Genomic DNA, 18850 nt, shown 5'->3' with positions numbered 1-18850 from the left:
TTCTGTGCCTCTATTCTTTTGCCAAGACTTTGGATCATCTTTACTGTCATTACTCTGAATTTTTTGGGTAGATTGCCTATCTTCACTTCCTTTAGTTGTTCTTCTGGGCTTTTTTCTTGATCCTTTGTGTGGGACATATTCCTCTGTCGTTGTGTCTTTCTGTGATTGCAGTTTCCACTCCACAAGCTGCAGGGTTGTAGTTCCTCTTGTTCCTGCTGTCTGCCCCCTGGTGGATGAGGCTGGTCTAAGAGGCTTGTGCAGGCTTCCTGGTGGGAGGAACTGGGTCTTGTCCCCTCTGGTGGGCAGGGCCATGTCAAGGGGTGTGTCTGGCAGGCAGCTATGGGTTCAGGAAGACTTTAGGCAGCCCATCTGCTGATGGGCTGTCTTCCCATCCTGTTGGTTGTTTGGCCCGAGGCTTCCCCATACTGGAGCCTGCAGTCTGTTGAGTGGGGCCAGGTCTTGGTGAGAAAGTGGGGGCCTCCAGGAGGGCTCACACCAACGAGTACTCCCCAGAACTACCACCACCAGTGTCTTTGTCCCCACAGTGGGCCACAGCCGCCCCCCTTGCCTCCACAGGAGACCCTCCAATACCAGCAGGTTGGTCTGGCCCGGGATCCTATGAGGTCACTGCTTTTTCCACTGGATCCTGGTGCACATGAGACCTTGTGTGCACCCTCCAAGAGTTGGGTTTCTTTTTCTGCCTGTCCTGTCAAATTCCTGTGATCACACCCCACTGGCCTTCAAAGCCAGATGCTCTGGGGGCTCCTCCTCCTGATGCCAGACCCCCAGGCTGGGGGTTCTGGTGTAGGGCTCAGGACTTTCACTCCTGTGGGAGAACCTCTGCGAGATAATTATTTTCTAGTTTGTGGGTCACCCACCTGGCAGATATGGGAGTTGGTTTTATTGCAAGTGCACCCTTTCTACCATCTCATTGTGGCTTCTACCATCTCATTGTGGCTTCTTTGTTTTTGTGTGTAGGATATCTTTTTTGGTAGCTTCCAGTGTTTTTCTGTTGATGGTCATTCAGCAATTGTGATTTTGGTGTTTGTTTTTGTGAGATGAGGTGAGCTCACGTCGTTCTACTCCACCATCTTGTCCTTGCTTCATAATTTCATAATATCTAATTCAGAAGGAAAAATAGGTGGCTTTGCCATGTCTAACTTGTGTTGCTTAGAGTTGGCCCTAGTGTAAAGAAAGACCATCATTCTGTCCTACTCTTTGAGCTGTAAATGTGTGACCAAGGGATGCAGGCTCATGATGTTTGAGGCAGGAGCAAATTTTGATATGCTTGTTTCCCTCAACAGTATAGATCAGAGTCAGTCAGTCAGAAAATATTTACTCCAAAGGGCCAGAGTAAATATTTTAGGCTTGCAAACCACACAGTCTCTGTCACAACTAAACTCTGCCACTAAAGCATGAAAGTAGCCATAGACAATACGTAACAAATGAGCATGCCTATGTTCAAATAAACTGTATTTGAAAAAACAGGCAGCTAGAATTTGGCCCGAAGGCTACAGTTTGCTGAGCCCTGGTGTACATAAATAAATCAAAGGTAGCAAGTTTGTTGTCAGTTTTATAAAATTTGCCTGATCTTGAAAAGACATTTTCCTATTTCTAAATGCCATTTTTAAATGATTATCTTTTCTTTCTATTAAGATAAAGCTGTTGTTACCTTGCATTTCCTCCAAGTGATGAAAGTGGTAAAGATTTGTTTCTACTTGCTACCTAAATCGTACAGTAGTTTGCATTCTATGACTTCAAAATGAAACTTCCCTTCTCTTGACAGATAAACACTATATGTGAAGATTGGTGAAAGGGAACATTGATTTCTGAAGTAGCCTGGAGAGGAAAAGCACTGCTCAATATCAAGTGGACAAATGCTTGGTGTTTTCCAAAGACGCTGTTGAAGTAGTCTTTGCTACTGCTTTCCTTCACTCAGTCAAAGCTCTTCATAACATGGGCTGCATGAAATCAAAGCAAACTTTCCCAATTCCCACCACACTCGAGAGTGAGAAGAGGCATGAGAGTGGAGAAAACTTTATGCCTGAAGAGAGATTTCTACTCAGGATGCCTTCTCTAGTTAATGTCAAAGAGGAAGTGAAGGAACCCCTAGGGCCTGAAATTGTGGTCTTTGAATTTGCACACCGCCTGTCCCAGGAAATCTTGAGTGATGCCTTGCAGCAGTGGGCTGGCAACCACCTCAAGTACTATGACATCCCATATATTGAGAGTGAGGGGCCTTGACGCTGTGTGTAGGATGATGACACTTTCTCAAGCTGTGGATAAAGTTGGTGCTAGTTTAAATACATGAAACAACAGCAAAAACTGGTGTGAATAAATACAAATAACTCCATCTGGGTGTAAAGAAAAATATTTCGATAGCCATCAAGAGTCTAAGAATACCTAAAATGAAGTGTTTTAAGCAGTTCTACATTAACAGCAATTTCTATTTGCTTGGTCTTGGATTTTAGTCATTAAAGGGTTAAATGTAAGTCCTCTGGTGCCACAGTAATCAGCTGTGTCACACCACTTCTTCCAGAGGCAACAATGCCATCACCAAAGAAATAAGAATTTTTAAGAATTTTTAAAATACTTTAAAAAAAAAATTCTTTAAGAATTTTATTTAAAACCTGTGTTTTCAAAATGGTCATTTTAAAGACATTCTTTTAAAATATTTGTCAATTTATACAAAAAAAAAAAAAACGATATGAAAAGGATTTTCTTGAAATGCCTGGGCAAGGGAATTGCCTGGGCATTCAAGCCATAGCTGTTAACAGTGGGTCTTGTTTGCCAAAATCTTTTGAGTCAAGGATCCCTCCCCTTCTTAACACAAATGACCAAGCATTAGAAAGCAACCCATGTGGAAGAGGTCCACCGTGAACCATGTCCTTAATAAGATATTTACTTTTGTAGATGAAAAGCATAACCATCACCTTGAACCTCAGGGCCCTAACTAATCACACCTGTTACTGGATGACTCAGGCTTTGCATATAAGCATCTTAACAATATACAATTTACAGAAGTCATGACAATGTTTATTGCATTGAATTAGGTAGCCCAGTGATATTACTATACAAGGAAACAAGCAGGGGAGCTTTTATAAACAGCAATCCAGAAAACTGTAAAGTAACAGAAGCCCTAGTTGGCAAGGTGGAAAGAAGAACCTGGTCTCAGTGCTGCGTGTATGTTAAGCTTTACTGTCTCACAGATGCAAGGGGCTGGTACATGGGCAATCATCATTCAGATTACTGTGGGACCAGATTATGCATGAGAATTTATAGTTATTACAAAAGATCAGATACTCTTCCAAAGGGAATACTCATGTGTATTTTTAATGGTAACAAAGCCCATGGGGCATTTATAGCCATATACTATACTATTTTCATAAATTTGGCTACTTTTTTAGGAAGGCTTTTTTTTTTTTAATTAAGTACTGTTTAAGATCAATGGTAACAGAAAATTCAGGAAAGGGGCAAGAAGGTACTAGAAGATGTAACCTGCAAGAAAATTGAGACTGAGTCTTTAGAAGTATCTTTTCATCAAGATTTGCCACACATTGAGTTTAACTGGAATAGGAATTATTTAAGCCCATGCAATTGGATCCTTTTATTAAGATACAACAGACCCTTGTCATTGAAATCTAAAGAAAGGCAGAAAAAGGCTTGTGGCCTCTAATGACATAAATGTGTATGACCTTATAAGCAGGCAGAATTGCTACCTCTAATTTTAGCAGTTATACTCTGAAACCCACAATCAAATAGACTGAATTCTCCAAGGTAAATTGGCAAAGAAAATTCTTTTGAAGTGAGTGGTGTGCCACTTTTCAGTTGCCTTTGGACAACTGGTCATGTAACTTTCATCTAATCCCAGGGTTTGTACTGTCCTGTTGTACTTATAATCTAGCAACTTTACAAAATAGAAAACCCACCACCCCTGTTTATACAAGGATCTGAAGTTACAAGGCTAAGAACAGAAAGTTTCCAAAAAGTGCAAAACGTATTTCCAGCTCATGAAGAAAAATTTAGGTTTATGAGTGCTTATACTAATGACTCAGACAAAAGCCTAGACGTTGCCGTTTTTCATTCATTTTATATTTTACATCAGATACTTTTGCTGCAAGGTCACTGCTGTTTAAAAGATATAAGTAAGTATATAAGATAATACATATTATGGTGAGAACACAAAGCCATATAAAAGCAGCACATCAGACTAAATTTTTCAGCATACATAGGGACATAGACTAGTAGGCTTTGATTATAGCTAAATATTTTGATCTCAGGTTCCTCCTTTGCCCTGGGCCTCTATTTTCTAGGGGTAAAATACAGGCAGGCCTGCCAGACCCGTATCTAAGGGTCTAATCTCTGTTGCCACCCTCTCTGATACTATGGCAATAGGGTTTTGTCACTGAGCACCACCCCCTTGCCCCTGACTCACTTTAACAGCATAGTATATTGTGACATACAGACACTTACGGAGACGTATGCTGTATAATATGTCAAACCATGGACACGGAACTACAAAGGCTTGCATAATCAGTGAGTTAGTGGATAAACCAAGTTGGGGGCAGGCAGGAAAGAGCTGGATCAACAAATATACTGTGTATGATGGTTATCAAGATATAGTTTGGCCTAGATGACAACATAAATGAGAACATCTTTGATACGATAATTCAACTTCTTACATACCTTCATCTTTAAATATTGGATTTACTTCATTTTGAAGGTCTTTCATGAACAAACAGTAGAAGGGCTGCTTGAGAAGGAAGGAAAACAGAAGAGTGAAAGAATTATTAGCTACTGGAATGGGAAACATTTGTTCCAACTTAGATCACAAACACAGAAGAAATAAGAATAGTGGCCAAATTATAAGGGAAAAGAAAATGGGGAAAAGAGGGCCCAAGAAACAACACTCACGTCAGGCTCCAAAAACAAGTCTCCAGTGTTTTCATCTGAGGGGAAGAACACAGTAGCCAAGTTCTGTTCCGTTCTTTACCACACTCACATGTGCCCAACCACTGAATCTTCTCCCTCAAGAACATCCAGTAGAGGGGCAGATGAGTGCCACCAGCATGACAAAGAACCTGCAGGGGGCACCTGTGGAAGCAGCAGATTAGCAGAGAGAAATGTGCTGATTCCTCATTTAAGAAAACTCACATAACCCCACACATGTGCTTCACTGCTCCCTTCCCAGTTCAGCGTCTTTTGAGTGCTAGTTATTACCTTTCAGTCACAGGCCTTTGACCTGACAGTTCTCCACTTTCCATTGCCTTATCAGTTCTTTGCAAACTACCTATGGTTATTAGCACTTAAAGCACAATTTTGAAGGGGATAAAAATTATCTTAGTCCCAAAGGAATCATTTGTGTCAAACTGCCTTATAAGTATTAAAAAGAGACATGTTGAATGAAGTAGATGACACTCACTGGCATTGTATGAGATGGGGGAACTATACTTTTGTAATTATATAGTTTGAGAAATCAAAAGTTAGAGACAAATTATAAATAATGTCAAGGAACAGTAATTTAAAAACAAAGTTCTAACAAATAAATTGTTTGCTTAATCATAATGCCCCCATCCTGTATTTGTGTGACCAAACTGGACATGTCTTCCTTGGAGCAGTGGGCACAGGCTCAGATGTATTCTCTACATCTTACTTGGCAAAACTCAACTTTTGTTAGCAAATTCTCTTCACTGTAAGACTTAGCTATGAAATGGTATATTTTTTCCCAAATATTTTTGTGAAAACATTTTTCCTAACTGTTCAATAAAAGTCTAGTTGCAATTAACTAGTTATGAGTCCTTATTTAATTGAAGCAAGCAAATGCTTTTCACCATTGTGTAATTTCAAATTTTTTAACATAAAGGACTTAACATTTTCTGCATTTCTAGCAAATACAAAGAAAATAAAAGTCCGTTTACACAAGTATTTTCTTAGATCATTCACATCCACATTTAGAAGCTTTAAGAATATAAATGTAAACATGTTCATTATCATGGCATCTTTTTTCCAAATATGTTCCTAATTTTGGGGGGAAGAAAAATGCTTCATGTTAAGTATATTGAGAACAGAAAATTTAAAGCAATTCCTTCTGGACTGCAATTTCCTCATCTATGAGAAGGGTGCAGGATATAATCTTTGATGTCTTTTCCGGTTCTGCCTGCTTTTCATTCTTTCACAAAACTGAAGTTCTCTTAGTTTCTGAGGGGTTTAGAATTATGGAAAAATTGTACCAAGCTATAAAGTAAATCATAAGCTGATCTTTAATTTAAAAATAATTCTTACCTAAACATTAACGTTCCAAGTCTGGAACATCCACAGTTGTGTACCTTAAAAAAAACTTATTTTGTCAACAGCACCAATTACTGAAGGTACTTCTATTTTGAACAGAAGTCCTCTTGTTTTCAAGTCCTTTCTCCTGATTTGAACTGTGTAAGAACAAATTACTGTTATCACACAAAAGTCTGATGTAAATTGCAGAAGGCAGAGTGTCTCTATCTTAGAGATTAGAGTTTTCTAATGCCTCATTCTACCAGATTAGCAAATACTCTAAACAACAAGAAATAATGCTTTTACTTTCCCCATAGGAAGAGATTCTGGTTAACTTCAGAAAAAGCCAAGGCTGAGTCGATAATACTGGAAAGACAACCTCATAATAACCTTTTCTCTTTGTCTGAGATTTCTATCATTATAAAAGGAACACTTCAGCTACAGAAACTCATAATTATTTTAAAATAGATTTATATATGGAGAAAATTCTATGAAGTGTTAACACAGTATCCCAAAAAATTTCAGTTTTTATTTTTTATAACCTATACATAAGTTTACTTAATCAACATTAAAAACCAATACCCTAAGCCAAAACATAAAGTTCCCATTTCAATTAGATATACTAACTCAAGAATCTAAGACCTTCAAATTTTCCCATCTTTTAAAATAGGGCTGGCAAAATTTTTCTGAAAAGGACCAGACAGTAAATATTTTAGGCTTTGCAGGCCTTATAACCTCTACTGCAACTACTCAAAGCAGCCACAGATATGTCAACAGATGAGTAAAGCCATGTTCCCATAAAGTTTTATTTATGGACAATGATACTTGAATTTCATGTAATTTTCACATGCCACACAATATTGGTCTTTGATTTCTTTCTCCAACCATTTAAAAATGCAGAAACCATTCTTAGCTGAGGGATATATGAAAAAAAAAAAAAGGCAGCAGGTTGGCTTTGGCCCATGTGCCATAGTTTGCCAACTCTGCTCCGAAATAATACTTTAAAAATCCAGTCTCTTCAAAATTTCAAATCATTACTTCCCAGAGATTTGAAGTGATTATTCAAAGCTTCATCAGTAACTTCTTTTAGATCAGCTGGTTTCCACTTCGGACTCTGGTCTTTATCTATTAAAACTGTCAAGACATAAGAAACGTTAGTATTCTCTTTGGTTATTACCAGATTTTAATTACTGAATTGACACAAACTACCTTGGACTAGGCATATTTTTCTATAGCACATCTTTTTCTGCAAAGTTGAAATTTCTGTATGTGTTCCTTTTTCTTTTTCCCCTTAAATTAAGCCCTCACAGAATTGGATGATGACCTCACCTGCTAAGCCTGATGTCTCTAGCTTGAATACAGTCTGCTGAACTAATCCAGTGGTTTAAGCCTTAGAACTCTTTTTTCTTTTTCTAATAATATAATAAATGAAATCTCTCTTTAGCTTTTTATAAAAGAGGTAAAACCAGAGTTGGTGTGGCTTAAAGGGAAGGCAGGAGAGTGGGTAGGGCCCAGATCTGTCTTCTAACCTCCTCCATATTGAACTGAGAGGAGACTTACCTGAGGTACAGGGAAAGGGACTTTATACATAATTAAATGTGGATACAACTGTTTTGCTGAATCTTCTAGCTCACACTGAATTAAAATACCAGACCACCTTCAGGTTATCATGAGAAGCTCTGCTTCTCTTATTTCAGTGTAGTCATCACTTGGTGTAGCCACATAGTATCCCCACAGGATTTTAAGTATGAGGCAATCAATCCATAACCTCCTTTAAAAAGGGAGGAGAATGTCAATTTCCTGGTTGTGATAGTATACTACAGTTATACAAATGTTACCATTTGGGAAACTGGGTGGGGGGTATGCAGGATCTCTCCATATTATTTTTTTACACTGCATTTGAATCTACAATTATCTCAAAAAATTAAAAACAAAAAAGAAAGAGAACGGGGCTGTACCTAGTCTGGCTGTGGTAAGGAATTTCAGCCATGCTTAAAACGTGCGTAATTCTTGTGGGGAATTAAAGTATTTAAACATACAAAGCCTACAGTGAACCTTAAAAAATGAGTTAATCACTAAAAGGCGAAATAGTTAAAGAAGCAATCTGGGAACCAAAGGCAGTAGGCTGCCTCAGAAGGTAGAGAGAAGGGGGCTTTATGCATAATTAAATGTGGATACTGGAGGTTCTCAAGGTTTGGCTGCCTAACTGTAGGATTCCAGTGTCAGATCAGTGGTGATACTGAACACTGATGTTATGATCCCTGCCAGTTTGAAAGTTTTACATTCCCTGGACAGAGTAAATAAAAACAATCCTGGAGCATTCTTTCTACAAGAATCTCTTCCCTAAAAGCCCTCTGGGTCAATGCTATCTACCTCCTTGACAGTCCACTGAAGGTCAAATGGAAAGAAAATATTAATCAAATTTGCATGTTATTTAATTTCAAACTAACAAAATTTTTATTCTAGCATAGATAAAACAAGTTCTTGCCGTGTAGACAACTCAGGTTTTTCAGGTTTCATGAGGCACCCACTCAAATTCCAGTTGGTAGCTGTCTAGCTCTTCTGAGATAATCCTTTAAAAAATTTTTTCTTGTAAATTCTTCTAAAGGAAGAAGTTTATTCTAGATGTTAAAAGTAAGAATGTTTTACAGCCATTCCCCTAATTTGATAGTTTATTTTATCTAATTTGGTAACATACTTTATAATTAGTAAATTGTAGCAAACATTTGGTTATGTAAGAACATCTTAACAGTTTTACCCAGAATAGATACTGCTTTCTGAATAAAGAGATTATGCTGAAAGATGAGGTTACATACTTTCTCTTCATTAAAAAGTAGCTTGATAAGCACCTGGGCTATGAATCAGAACTTTGGTGCTGCTTGGTTTCAGCTCTTTTTCCTTAAAATAATTGACAGGATATCTAAAAGACAATACCTTTCTTTTCTAAGTTTAAGAAGGGCTGCTGTAACATGTAATGAATGAATACTTTAGCAACATAATCCAAGTAGCACACAGGTCCTCCTAAAATCAGAGGTCTAAGCTCTGATCCACATGCAGCAAGAATTTGCAGGGAATTAGTAGGATGAATGCATGTTTTCTATAAAACATATAGCCATTTCCTCTGACTCAACTCCACGTGTCCTCTAAAAGGATTTGTTTCTTTCTTATACTATATCATGCCAGAAATGAAGAGAATTATACCACAGTGACCAGTGTTTATTGAAGCTTACAGCTCAGAGAGCATAACCTTTTATTCAGATAAAGTATATCTAGAGTCTGTACTATTAAAGTGATAAATAAAAACATAAGAAAATTAGATATGTAAGATACAAGCAGAGTGAAAGAACTCATTTTATACAACATAAATGACAGCTACTATTTATAGGCATATGGACTTATACATAAAAAGAAATGGTTGCAGATTTGCTAGGAACAAAAAAAATCAACTACTTCACTAGCTTTTTCTTAATATTCTTACTTTGAAGATGATAAGCAAAAATAGAAATTAATAATAGTAGCATATGTTACTAATTATGCCATGTTTTTTTCTCAATGTCAATGTTTAACTGCTAGGTTCCAGCAAACAGCTGGGATTTTAGAGGGGACTTCAGGCCTTTCTGCAGGAGAATAAACGTACCTTGCAAAGGCTTCAGCAGCAGAATTAATTTACAAACTCATGCTGCACTTAGCAGAGGGAGTCCATGTGACTGTAGGAGAATGACTACCTCTTATATATACATTAGGGAGTGGTGGCCACATTATTGGAATTTTTTAAACAATACTGGTTTCAAAGACTGGTCTTCCCTCATATGCCAGTTGGTAATATTCAAAAAAAACACTTTGCAATTTTTATAAAAGTTTGATTTTCACTAATCAAAAAACCATCATCTTTTTTTACTTCTTTAACAGTATCTGCTCAAAAATCGTATTTCCATAATAGCCAGGAAGGAAACAACTGTCACTTACCTGCCCTAACACCTTCATGAAAGTCATGGCCTCTCTGAAAGAAAATCAAGATTAAATGCAGAATTTCTGGGCATCTTCATTCCTGATCATCTCCTCTCTTCCAGCCACTTTAGCCCCCACTCCGTGGCCACACCCTGAGCCATGACATTCAGAGACTGGACCACCTCTGAGAACCCACTCTGATCACCTCCTCCTTTTCTTATTTGCTCAAATATCTCCACTGCTACAAATCCCTGATTTAACTGAGCTCCACTGATGTAGGCGACTTTCTCACCATTTGTTCTGGCTTCACTCTGCTCTTCATCCAGCCCAGTTTCCCCAGTTCATTAATGCGGTCATTTTTTTTTTCTTGAAAACGCCCTTATCTCCCTCAAGCCTTTCCCCCCCGCCCTTTATTCTATCTTGGCAAAATCTCAGCACCAGCTGAACCCTATTTACCTGCCTGTGTTCGAGCAGCTAAAATCTTACCACAGAAAAATCATATAACTGTGACTGGCTTCGTTTAAAATTCATGATCACAAATCTCAAACAGGCATGGAAAACTGCCTCACAATCCATGTTCTCTTCCCCAATGCAAGATAATGACTTCAACTGTCTTCTGTCCCCTCAACCTCTTCCCCTAGCAAGTTCTACTCTTTACACTATATTCTCCAGCTAATGAGTCAACCTTCTACTTTATTTTAAAAAAAGAAAAAAAGACGCCCTAAGAATATTCTCTTCTTCCCACCAAAACATCTGCAGCCCAACTACAGCCATCTGCACATGCCTTCCCTTTCCCGTCTAAGGAGGAAGGGACCCACCCCTGCCAAAGGCCAATCCTCCCCTGCCTTCCCATTCATATGCCCTCTTCTCAAGGACTAAGCCTGAGAAGGTCACCTGTGTCTCTTTTCCTGCCATCATCAATGTAGGCAGTATAACTTAGTGGTTGCGTGCATGCAGTTCAAATGTCCTGGGTTCACCTCCTGGCTCTATTACACAGTAACTATGTGACCTTGGGCTAGTAATTTCTCTAACTCCCAGTTTCCTTATATGAAATGGTAATATCAACACATCCATCCTAAGATTATCTTAATCCACATTCCAGCACAGCATCTGACACACAGTAAGTGTTCAGTAAATGTTAACTATTATTAGTATCATCAACATAATCCTTTTTCCCTATTGGCTCATTCCCAATCATTTACAAACATGTTCTAGTATCTTCCAAAGGAAATCTCACTTGATTCCACAGTCCCAGCTTCTACCCTATTTCTGTTTCAAGAAGAAAGGGTTGTGCACACAGTCTTCAATTCTTCACATCCCATTTACTCACTTCCCCTCCAGCTTACCACACTGCAACTTCTGCCTCCACACACCCCTGAGATGGCTTGCCAAAATCATCTGTAACTTCAGTATCGCCAAACGCAAAGCATGCCTTTATCCTCGTCTACTAGAGGCTTTGGCAGTGTTCCCTTCTCCTTGAAACACTCCTCTCCTGCTTTCATGACACCATGCTCTCCTGGTTCTCCCACCTCTGTCCATTTTCTCTTCCACTGCTCATTTTCCTTCTATACGATCTTATCCACTCTAAACTCAACACATCAGTGCCTGAGTGATCAATTCTGTTAAAAATAAGATCCTGCCCCTCCTCTGCTCAGAAAACATCCAGTGCCTTCCCATTTTACTCAGAACAAAAGCCAAAGTCTTATAAAGACCTCCACGGCCATGTATTCTCTGCACAGCTCTTGCCTATGCTGTCCGCTCTGACCTCCTTTCTCTCTCACTCACCGACCACCCCTGCCCCACTCCATCAGCAAGGCCCCCCTGCAGTTCCTAGAACAGGAAGGCCACCCCTCACCTCAGAGCTCTGTACGTCAGGTGCCCTCCAGATAGTGCATGGCTCACTCCCACACTTCTTTCAGGTTTCCACTCAAAGAACATCATCTCAGTGAGGTCTTCTCTGGTCTTCCTATCTACAAGTTCAGCTCCTGTCCCCCTGTATTCCATACCCTCCTTCCCGATTTACTTGTGCTCCTTAGCACCTGTAATAATATACTACATATTTTACAAATTTATCTGTTTATAGTCTATCTCCCCCACTATAAAGTAAGTTCCAGGAGGGCAGGGATGTCTCTGTTTTGTTTACCTATATATTAGTGCCTAGCACATGGTAAGCACTCTTATTTGTTAAGTAAATAAATCTCCAAAGTGTTCTTCTTTTTAATTGGCGTTAATGTCTCTCAGACTTAAATCTCTAACCCACACCTCTAAGCTCCAACTCCTAAATGTGTTCTTTCCTTCATATCCATCAAGGCCTATCAATTCTATCTCCTACGTTTGTCTTAAATCCATTTACTTCCCTCCACTGCCACTCTAGTCTAAGCCACTACTATTCTGCACCTGGATTACTGCAGTAAACTCATATCTGATCTCTACATCCACTCTGAATCCTCTCCCCAACCCCATCATCATTCAGTAGCAATAATTACCTTCCTAAAACCAAATCACCCCCTGCTGAAACCCACGAGGCTTTTCAACATTCTCATTTCTCACCCTTCAGGTCACTGATGAGCTGACATCTCAAAGATGTCTTCCTGGACCTACTTATTTAAAGCTTTCCCTTTGCTTCCCCCATTCCCTCTGGTCCTCACATCATTCTATCACCAACCCTGTAGGTTTCCTCTAGAGCACTTACCACAATTTGTAATTATTTTACTTATTTTGTTTACTTGTTCTTTATAGTCTCAGGAGGCTATAAATCCCATGAGAACAAGGACATACAACAGCATAATACTTAGCACAGTGCCTGGCACATAGCTAAACATATTTGCTGAGAGAATGAAGGAAGGAGGGACTCAATCAATTCAGGCAGTACACTAAATGTACAGTGAAAAACAGGGACTGGGTGAAGTGTACTGGGTAGGGGTCAGGAGCGTGACCATCTGGTTTCACACGCCATGTCTCTGCCACTTAACAGCTGCACCACCTTAGGCAGGTTACTTTACTTTTCTATGCCACTGTTTCCTCATCTGTAAAGTGGAAACAATAATAGTACCTGCCTTCTACAGATAGTGTAATATTTAACTGAGAGAATGCACGTAAAGTGCCTAGCATAGTACCTACTCATAATAAACAAAAGACCTCAGCTGCCATTTACATCCTATGGAGTGACCTCAATATATGACTAATAGAGCTTTATTTATGGTTGGATGAACTATTTTGAATATCTTCACTATTTCAGGACATTGAAGACCATTAGGTATGTCTGCTTTCTAGTTATTAAACATAATATTTCCTTTAGGCGATGAGCGTATTAATCTAAGGGTCCTCTACACATAACACAAAAGAGATAATTCTGCTTTAAAAGAGTTTATCTGGGGACTCCCCTGGTGGTCCACCAGGTAAGACTCCGCACTCCCAACGCAGGGGGCCTGTGTTTGATCCCTGGTGAGGGTACTAGATCCCATGTGCATGCCGCAACTGAGTGTCCACATGCTGCAACTAATAAGTCCGCATGCCGCAACTAAAAGATCCCACATGTCGCAACAAAGACCCGGCACAGCCTAAATAAATAAATTTTTTTTTTTTTAAAGAGTTTATCTCGGGGGGCTTCCCTGGTGGCACAGTGGTTGAGAGTCCACCTGCCAATGCAGGGGACACGGGTTTGTGCCCCGGTCCAGGAGGATCCCACATGCCGCGGAGTGGCTGGGCCCGTGGGCCATGGCCGCTAGGCGTCCGGAGCCCATGCTCCGCAACAGTGAGAGGCCCACGACCGCCAAAAAAAAAAATAAATAAAAATAAAGACTTTATCTGGAAGAATAAATCACTATGACTCTGAAATATTTCATGAAATCAATAGTATTCTATGTGATTATTGCCTATTTTAAGTGTATCTATAATGGTATTTTCGATGCTAATCTATTAATTAAAACATATAAAAGACTAATAACTTCCCTTGTGCATTTAGATTTAGAGAATTTATGCTTCTTGCCCAAGGTCAGAGACTATGCCTGAAAAATGGTTAAAATTTCTATTCTGAATTTCGCATGAGGTTAGAGTCCTTCTTACAATTACATGCAAAGGTAACTGCTGTTCCATAAAGGCTTATTAACAATCTGTGAGCAATATTCCCACGTGCCTTAAGCTAACTGGCCTGTTGTATTTTCAGAGTCGATTTATAGATAGTTTCAATTTTCTTGTTTATAAATTTTCTATATTTTACATGTTCTACAATGAACGTATATGACTTTCATAACTAGAAAATGCCAATACTTCAAAGAAAAATTCTTACCATACAAGCTTGACTCATCCGATATTCCATAGTTAATACTTCCTGCAAGGTCTTGGAAGACCCCTCCATGAGTTGCCTTAGTGTGATCTTTAGGGATGTTGGAGACATTTTATTAATTACCTATTAGAGAAAAAATTTACTAGTTTTAGCCCAATAGTTCCTTTACTGCTTATAATAAACTAGCTGAGTTTTGATATAAATCATATTAAAATTTGCTCCTTAACAATACTTTCATACAACGAAGTCTCATAAAAATAAGATTATGCCTTAGCCTAATCCTGCCAAAGCACCAAACAAAATTTTCTAATCCGGTACAACAAAACAGATCATTCTACAAGTGGAATAAATCCTATATCCATAACTGAAGTAATAAAGTACATCTACATTTTGTAGCCTGCCTGACATAAATTATCATCTCAACTACATAATAAGCAAGCAGTGATTATGCCTAAATAAAACTAATACACATCTCACAAAGCACTAATGTATCGGAGGACAGACATTTCACTTTCTAATATAAAGAAAGTGAAAGAGCAGAAATACAGTAGCTCCTCCTTCCCACTTTGTGACTCTAGAAAAGTGTCTTAACTATAGTCTTCACCTAAAAATAAATCCACTTACCTTGGAAGTAAAGAGAGAGACAATAATTCAAGGTATTGTGACGTGGTCTTCTCTAGTACCTAAATATTTGATAAAATAAGAAATACAGGCCTGACTCCTTGGCTACAATGCTATGCCACTTCCTTCTGAATTTAAAGATGTTATTACTGATGTTCCAATACGTGTGTCTGGCTGTGAATGCAACAGCTGCTGCAGGCGGTCCCATTACATGCGTATAAATCTGAGGCCTGCCCTTTCCTTTGTAATTGCAATATATAGTTTTCAGGCATGTTGTTGAGCGACTGTCTCAAAGGCATGAATTTCACTTTTTGAGTTCAAAGAACTCCCCCCACATCAAGATTCCAGGTTCTCTGTATCATCCTCAAATCTGGCAACAGATTCAGACAACAGACTGAGAGGGTAGGGCAGTATCTTACCAAGCAGTTGCCAGAGCTTAAATAGATGACTACTGTACAGGAAAAGTTGAGGGAAGATCAGTACCCTACCTACAGCCACAATGCTGAAGAGAAGATGAGAAGGAGAGAGAAACAGTTAAGTCTTTTATGAATCTAGTTCATATTCGCAGGAACTCATGCTTCTGCCCTCAGTGCTGTATGGACATGATCCCATTCAATGCCCTGACAGCGCTCCTACTCCATGTTCTCACCTTTCTGGGTGCAGGCCACAAGGATGATGGCACCCTGCAGCAGTCCGCATACTGTGCTGGGGGCCCATCCTTTCCATAGCCAAGTAGGTAATGCGTCCATTTTATTTCCAAACCCAGTAGTTTTCTCTGGTCAGAGCAATGCTCATGTTATCACAATGAAGATCTAGAAGAACTTCATTCACAATGCTAAAAGGTGTACTTCAGGGAGGGACACAGCTACCTTCTATCTTTTCTAGTCTGCAAAAACAATGAAGCTACAATTCCCTTTCCAACAGGGCTGCGGTGTACAAGCTCACAATTATGCACCTCACTCAGTACTACTGTTATGATTAACTGCCTGTGTCCTCAATTCTTAGTTGGGTACTTTATGTGCCATCTAGACACAAAACTCTGTCTCTCGCCATATTTCCTCACCTGGCTACCAACTAATTTCATAAGAAAGGCCACTTAAGGTCCCCAGTTGTCTGTGCTTGTGCCATATACACAAACTAGAAAAAAAAATGGGAAGAAAATTTCATTAAAAAAGCTCCATTGGTTCAGACATTTCATGAAATATTAAAAGATGTTTTCATAAGACAGATATAATAGAAGAAGAAACTGTAGTCTCCAACCACTCAATATGCTGGCACTTCAGCACAGAGGCTAAGGTTTTAGACTCTAGAGTGAGACAGCTCTGAGGTGGAATCTCAGCTCCACTGCCTCCTACATGATTGACCTTAGTTTCCTCATTTGTGAAATGAAGATAATAAATATTACCCACCTCATAAATGGCATGGCAATACAGGATAGTGCAATGTGTCAGAAAGCAAGCAAATCAAGGAAGGGAAGGAATTGAGCACATTTTCCTTAGCTCTCAGGCAAGTATGTTCACACATATGCACATTTTACAAATGAGGAAACCAGACTCATGAATTTGTCCAAGGTCACACAGAGCAGGAATCCAAACCTAACCCAGCCAACTCCAAAGCCTACCTCCTCATACTATATGAGGCTATAAAAGTAGTCAAGAAGGTCAAAGGCTGAAGAAACGTCAAAAAGAACAAAGATGGAGGAGAGGACATTGTGTCAGGTGAAGAAGTGAATAAAAACTTGTTTGTGGGGACTTCCCTGGTGGCGCAGTGGTTAAGAATCTACCTGCCAATGCAGGGGACATGGGTTCGAGCCCTGGTCCGGGAAGATCCCACATGCTGCGAAGCAACTAAGCCCGTGTGCCACAACTGCTGAGCCTGCACTCTAGAGCGCGTGAGCCACAACTACTGAAGCCCACGAGCCACACTACTGAAGCCCATGCACCTAGAGCCCATGCTCCGCAACAAGAGAAGCCACTGCAACAAAGAGGAGCCCCTGCTCTCAGCAACTAGAGAAAGTCCGCGCAGCAATGAAGACCCAATGCAGCCAAAAATAAATAAATAAATAAATTTATTTATTAAAAAGAAAACTTGTTTGTGTAATTTCAATGGCAAAGAGGAAGACAAAGTCAGGAGAGTAGCTTGAGGAAAAACAGAGTCAAGGGAAGGCTTTTTTGTAAGGCTAGGAAAGCTTTGAAAATGATAGAAGAAAATATGCCACTAACTCAAGAAGGTAAAATTGAAGATACTGAAAGAGGGAGATGGCTGATACAATTAGTTCCTAGAGTAGGCAGAAAAGGATGAAATAAGACCACAGATGGGGATGTTTCCCTTGACAAGGAAGTGGGACATATTAGAGCAGTGGTCCCCAACCCTTTTGGCACCACGGGCTGGTTTCGTGGAAGACAATTTTTCCACGACGGGTTCGGGGGGATGTTCAGGCGGTAACGCCAGGGATGGGGGGTGATGGAAGGCGGCAGATGAAGCTTCGCTGGTTCGCCCGCCACTCACCTCCTACTGTGCAGCCTGGTTCCTAACAGGCTGAGGACTGGTACCAGTCTGCGGCCCAGGGCTTTGGGACCCCCGTGTTAGAGGAATCAAAGAAGGAATGATGGAAGAGCATTAAAGGAGCTAACATAGCTTCATTCATGATAAAGGGAACACAGACTGTTCTGGAAATTTTGATAATGATTAGGACTTGGATCTTTAGCTAAGCCAGAAATGTGTATGGATACAACCCTGCGCCCACCCACACAACTAACTGAATGGACACATTTCTGCGTATTAGAGGAACACTGGTCAGCGTTCTAATCAATTTATCTGACCCTTTAAAGATTAGTTGTCTCCTGTATATCAAATAGCCAACTTCTTTTTTCCTTTATTTTTATCAAATGATTCACATTCTCATCTCAATTCAACAATATTACTGAGCATTTATTATGCATTAGACACTTCAGGGGAGACAATAATCAACAGCACACGGTCCTTGCACTCAAAGCATTATGAGCACTATAATCACTGCCTTTTGGGTAAGAATCCTAGGAACCCTTCTTCTGGTTAAGTTTTATTTATTAAGTCCTAGGAAATTTACCACAAAAGGAAAACTCAGGATAATGCCTCTGACCCTCTCCTCAGGAGTCTGCCAGAACACTCAATAATATATAGTATGACATTAATTATCAAGAGAAAAACAGTATTCAACAAGCCTACTGATTACAATTAGAAAATTTCTACCAAGTAGGACTCAGAGTTGACTCAAGGGCTATAACAACTATTTCTCTGACTCACTAAGTGATCTTAGAAAATGATCTCTTGAGTTCTTTCCTTTATAAAAAAGGATATCATGTATAACATTCTTTAAAAGTCTAGGCTCTGCCAGTTTTAATCTCAAAAGAAGGAACACTAACAGGAATTCAAGTAAATTTAGATCATTTTACTTTTTAAAAATGCATTAAAAAATAGAGCTGATACTGACTTACATTACATACAGGGTAAAGACAATGAACAGGAAATGAGAGCTTAAGAAGCTAATTAAAAGGCAACAAATTAGCTTATTCTTCATCTAACTCAAAAGAATACATAAAGGTATAGGAAAAATATAAATGGGTGTAATTTTGCTCTCCTCTGAAAAATGGCTACAGCATATTTCCAATCTATTAATATGAGATGAACTTTCTAATCATTCCATTAAAAAACCAAATTCACTACGTGTAAAAACTTCGTTGAACCGTT

The 18850-nt window shown here is 39.3% G+C and overlaps 2 protein-coding genes across 6 annotated transcripts in view; one reads left to right on the top strand and one right to left on the bottom strand.

Annotated features, from left to right (window-relative positions):
• Positions 1 to 2325, top strand: part of C7H2orf88 (chromosome 7 C2orf88 homolog) — an 81779-nt gene extending 79454 nt beyond the window's left edge. For all 3 annotated transcript variants that reach the window (XM_032637356.1, XM_032637355.1, XM_032637354.1), the window contains one exon: positions 1787 to 2325. In XM_032637356.1, coding sequence (XP_032493247.1) covers positions 1957 to 2244 — 288 coding nt within the window. In that variant the 5' untranslated portion in view covers positions 1787 to 1956 and the 3' untranslated portion in view covers positions 2245 to 2325. The remainder of the gene's footprint in view (positions 1 to 1786) is intronic.
• A 4720-nt stretch (positions 2326 to 7045) lies between these two features.
• HIBCH (3-hydroxyisobutyryl-CoA hydrolase) overlaps positions 7046 to 18850 on the bottom strand; it is an 87960-nt gene continuing 76155 nt past the window's right edge. For all 3 annotated transcript variants that reach the window (XM_032637350.1, XM_032637353.1, XM_032637351.1), the window contains 3 exons: positions 14504 to 14623; positions 10234 to 10267; positions 7046 to 7401 (listed from right to left, as the gene is read on the bottom strand). In XM_032637350.1, coding sequence (XP_032493241.1) covers positions 7286 to 7401; positions 10234 to 10267; positions 14504 to 14623 — 270 coding nt within the window. In that variant the 3' untranslated portion in view covers positions 7046 to 7285. The remainder of the gene's footprint in view (positions 7402 to 10233; positions 10268 to 14503; positions 14624 to 18850) is intronic.

Source organism: Phocoena sinus, chromosome 7 (assembly GCF_008692025.1).
Source record: "Phocoena sinus isolate mPhoSin1 chromosome 7, mPhoSin1.pri, whole genome shotgun sequence".
In the NCBI taxonomy this organism is placed as follows: domain Eukaryota; kingdom Metazoa; phylum Chordata; class Mammalia; order Artiodactyla; family Phocoenidae; genus Phocoena; species Phocoena sinus.
Note: the sequence above shows the minus strand (reverse complement) of the source record. Positions and strands in the feature narration are given on the sequence as shown.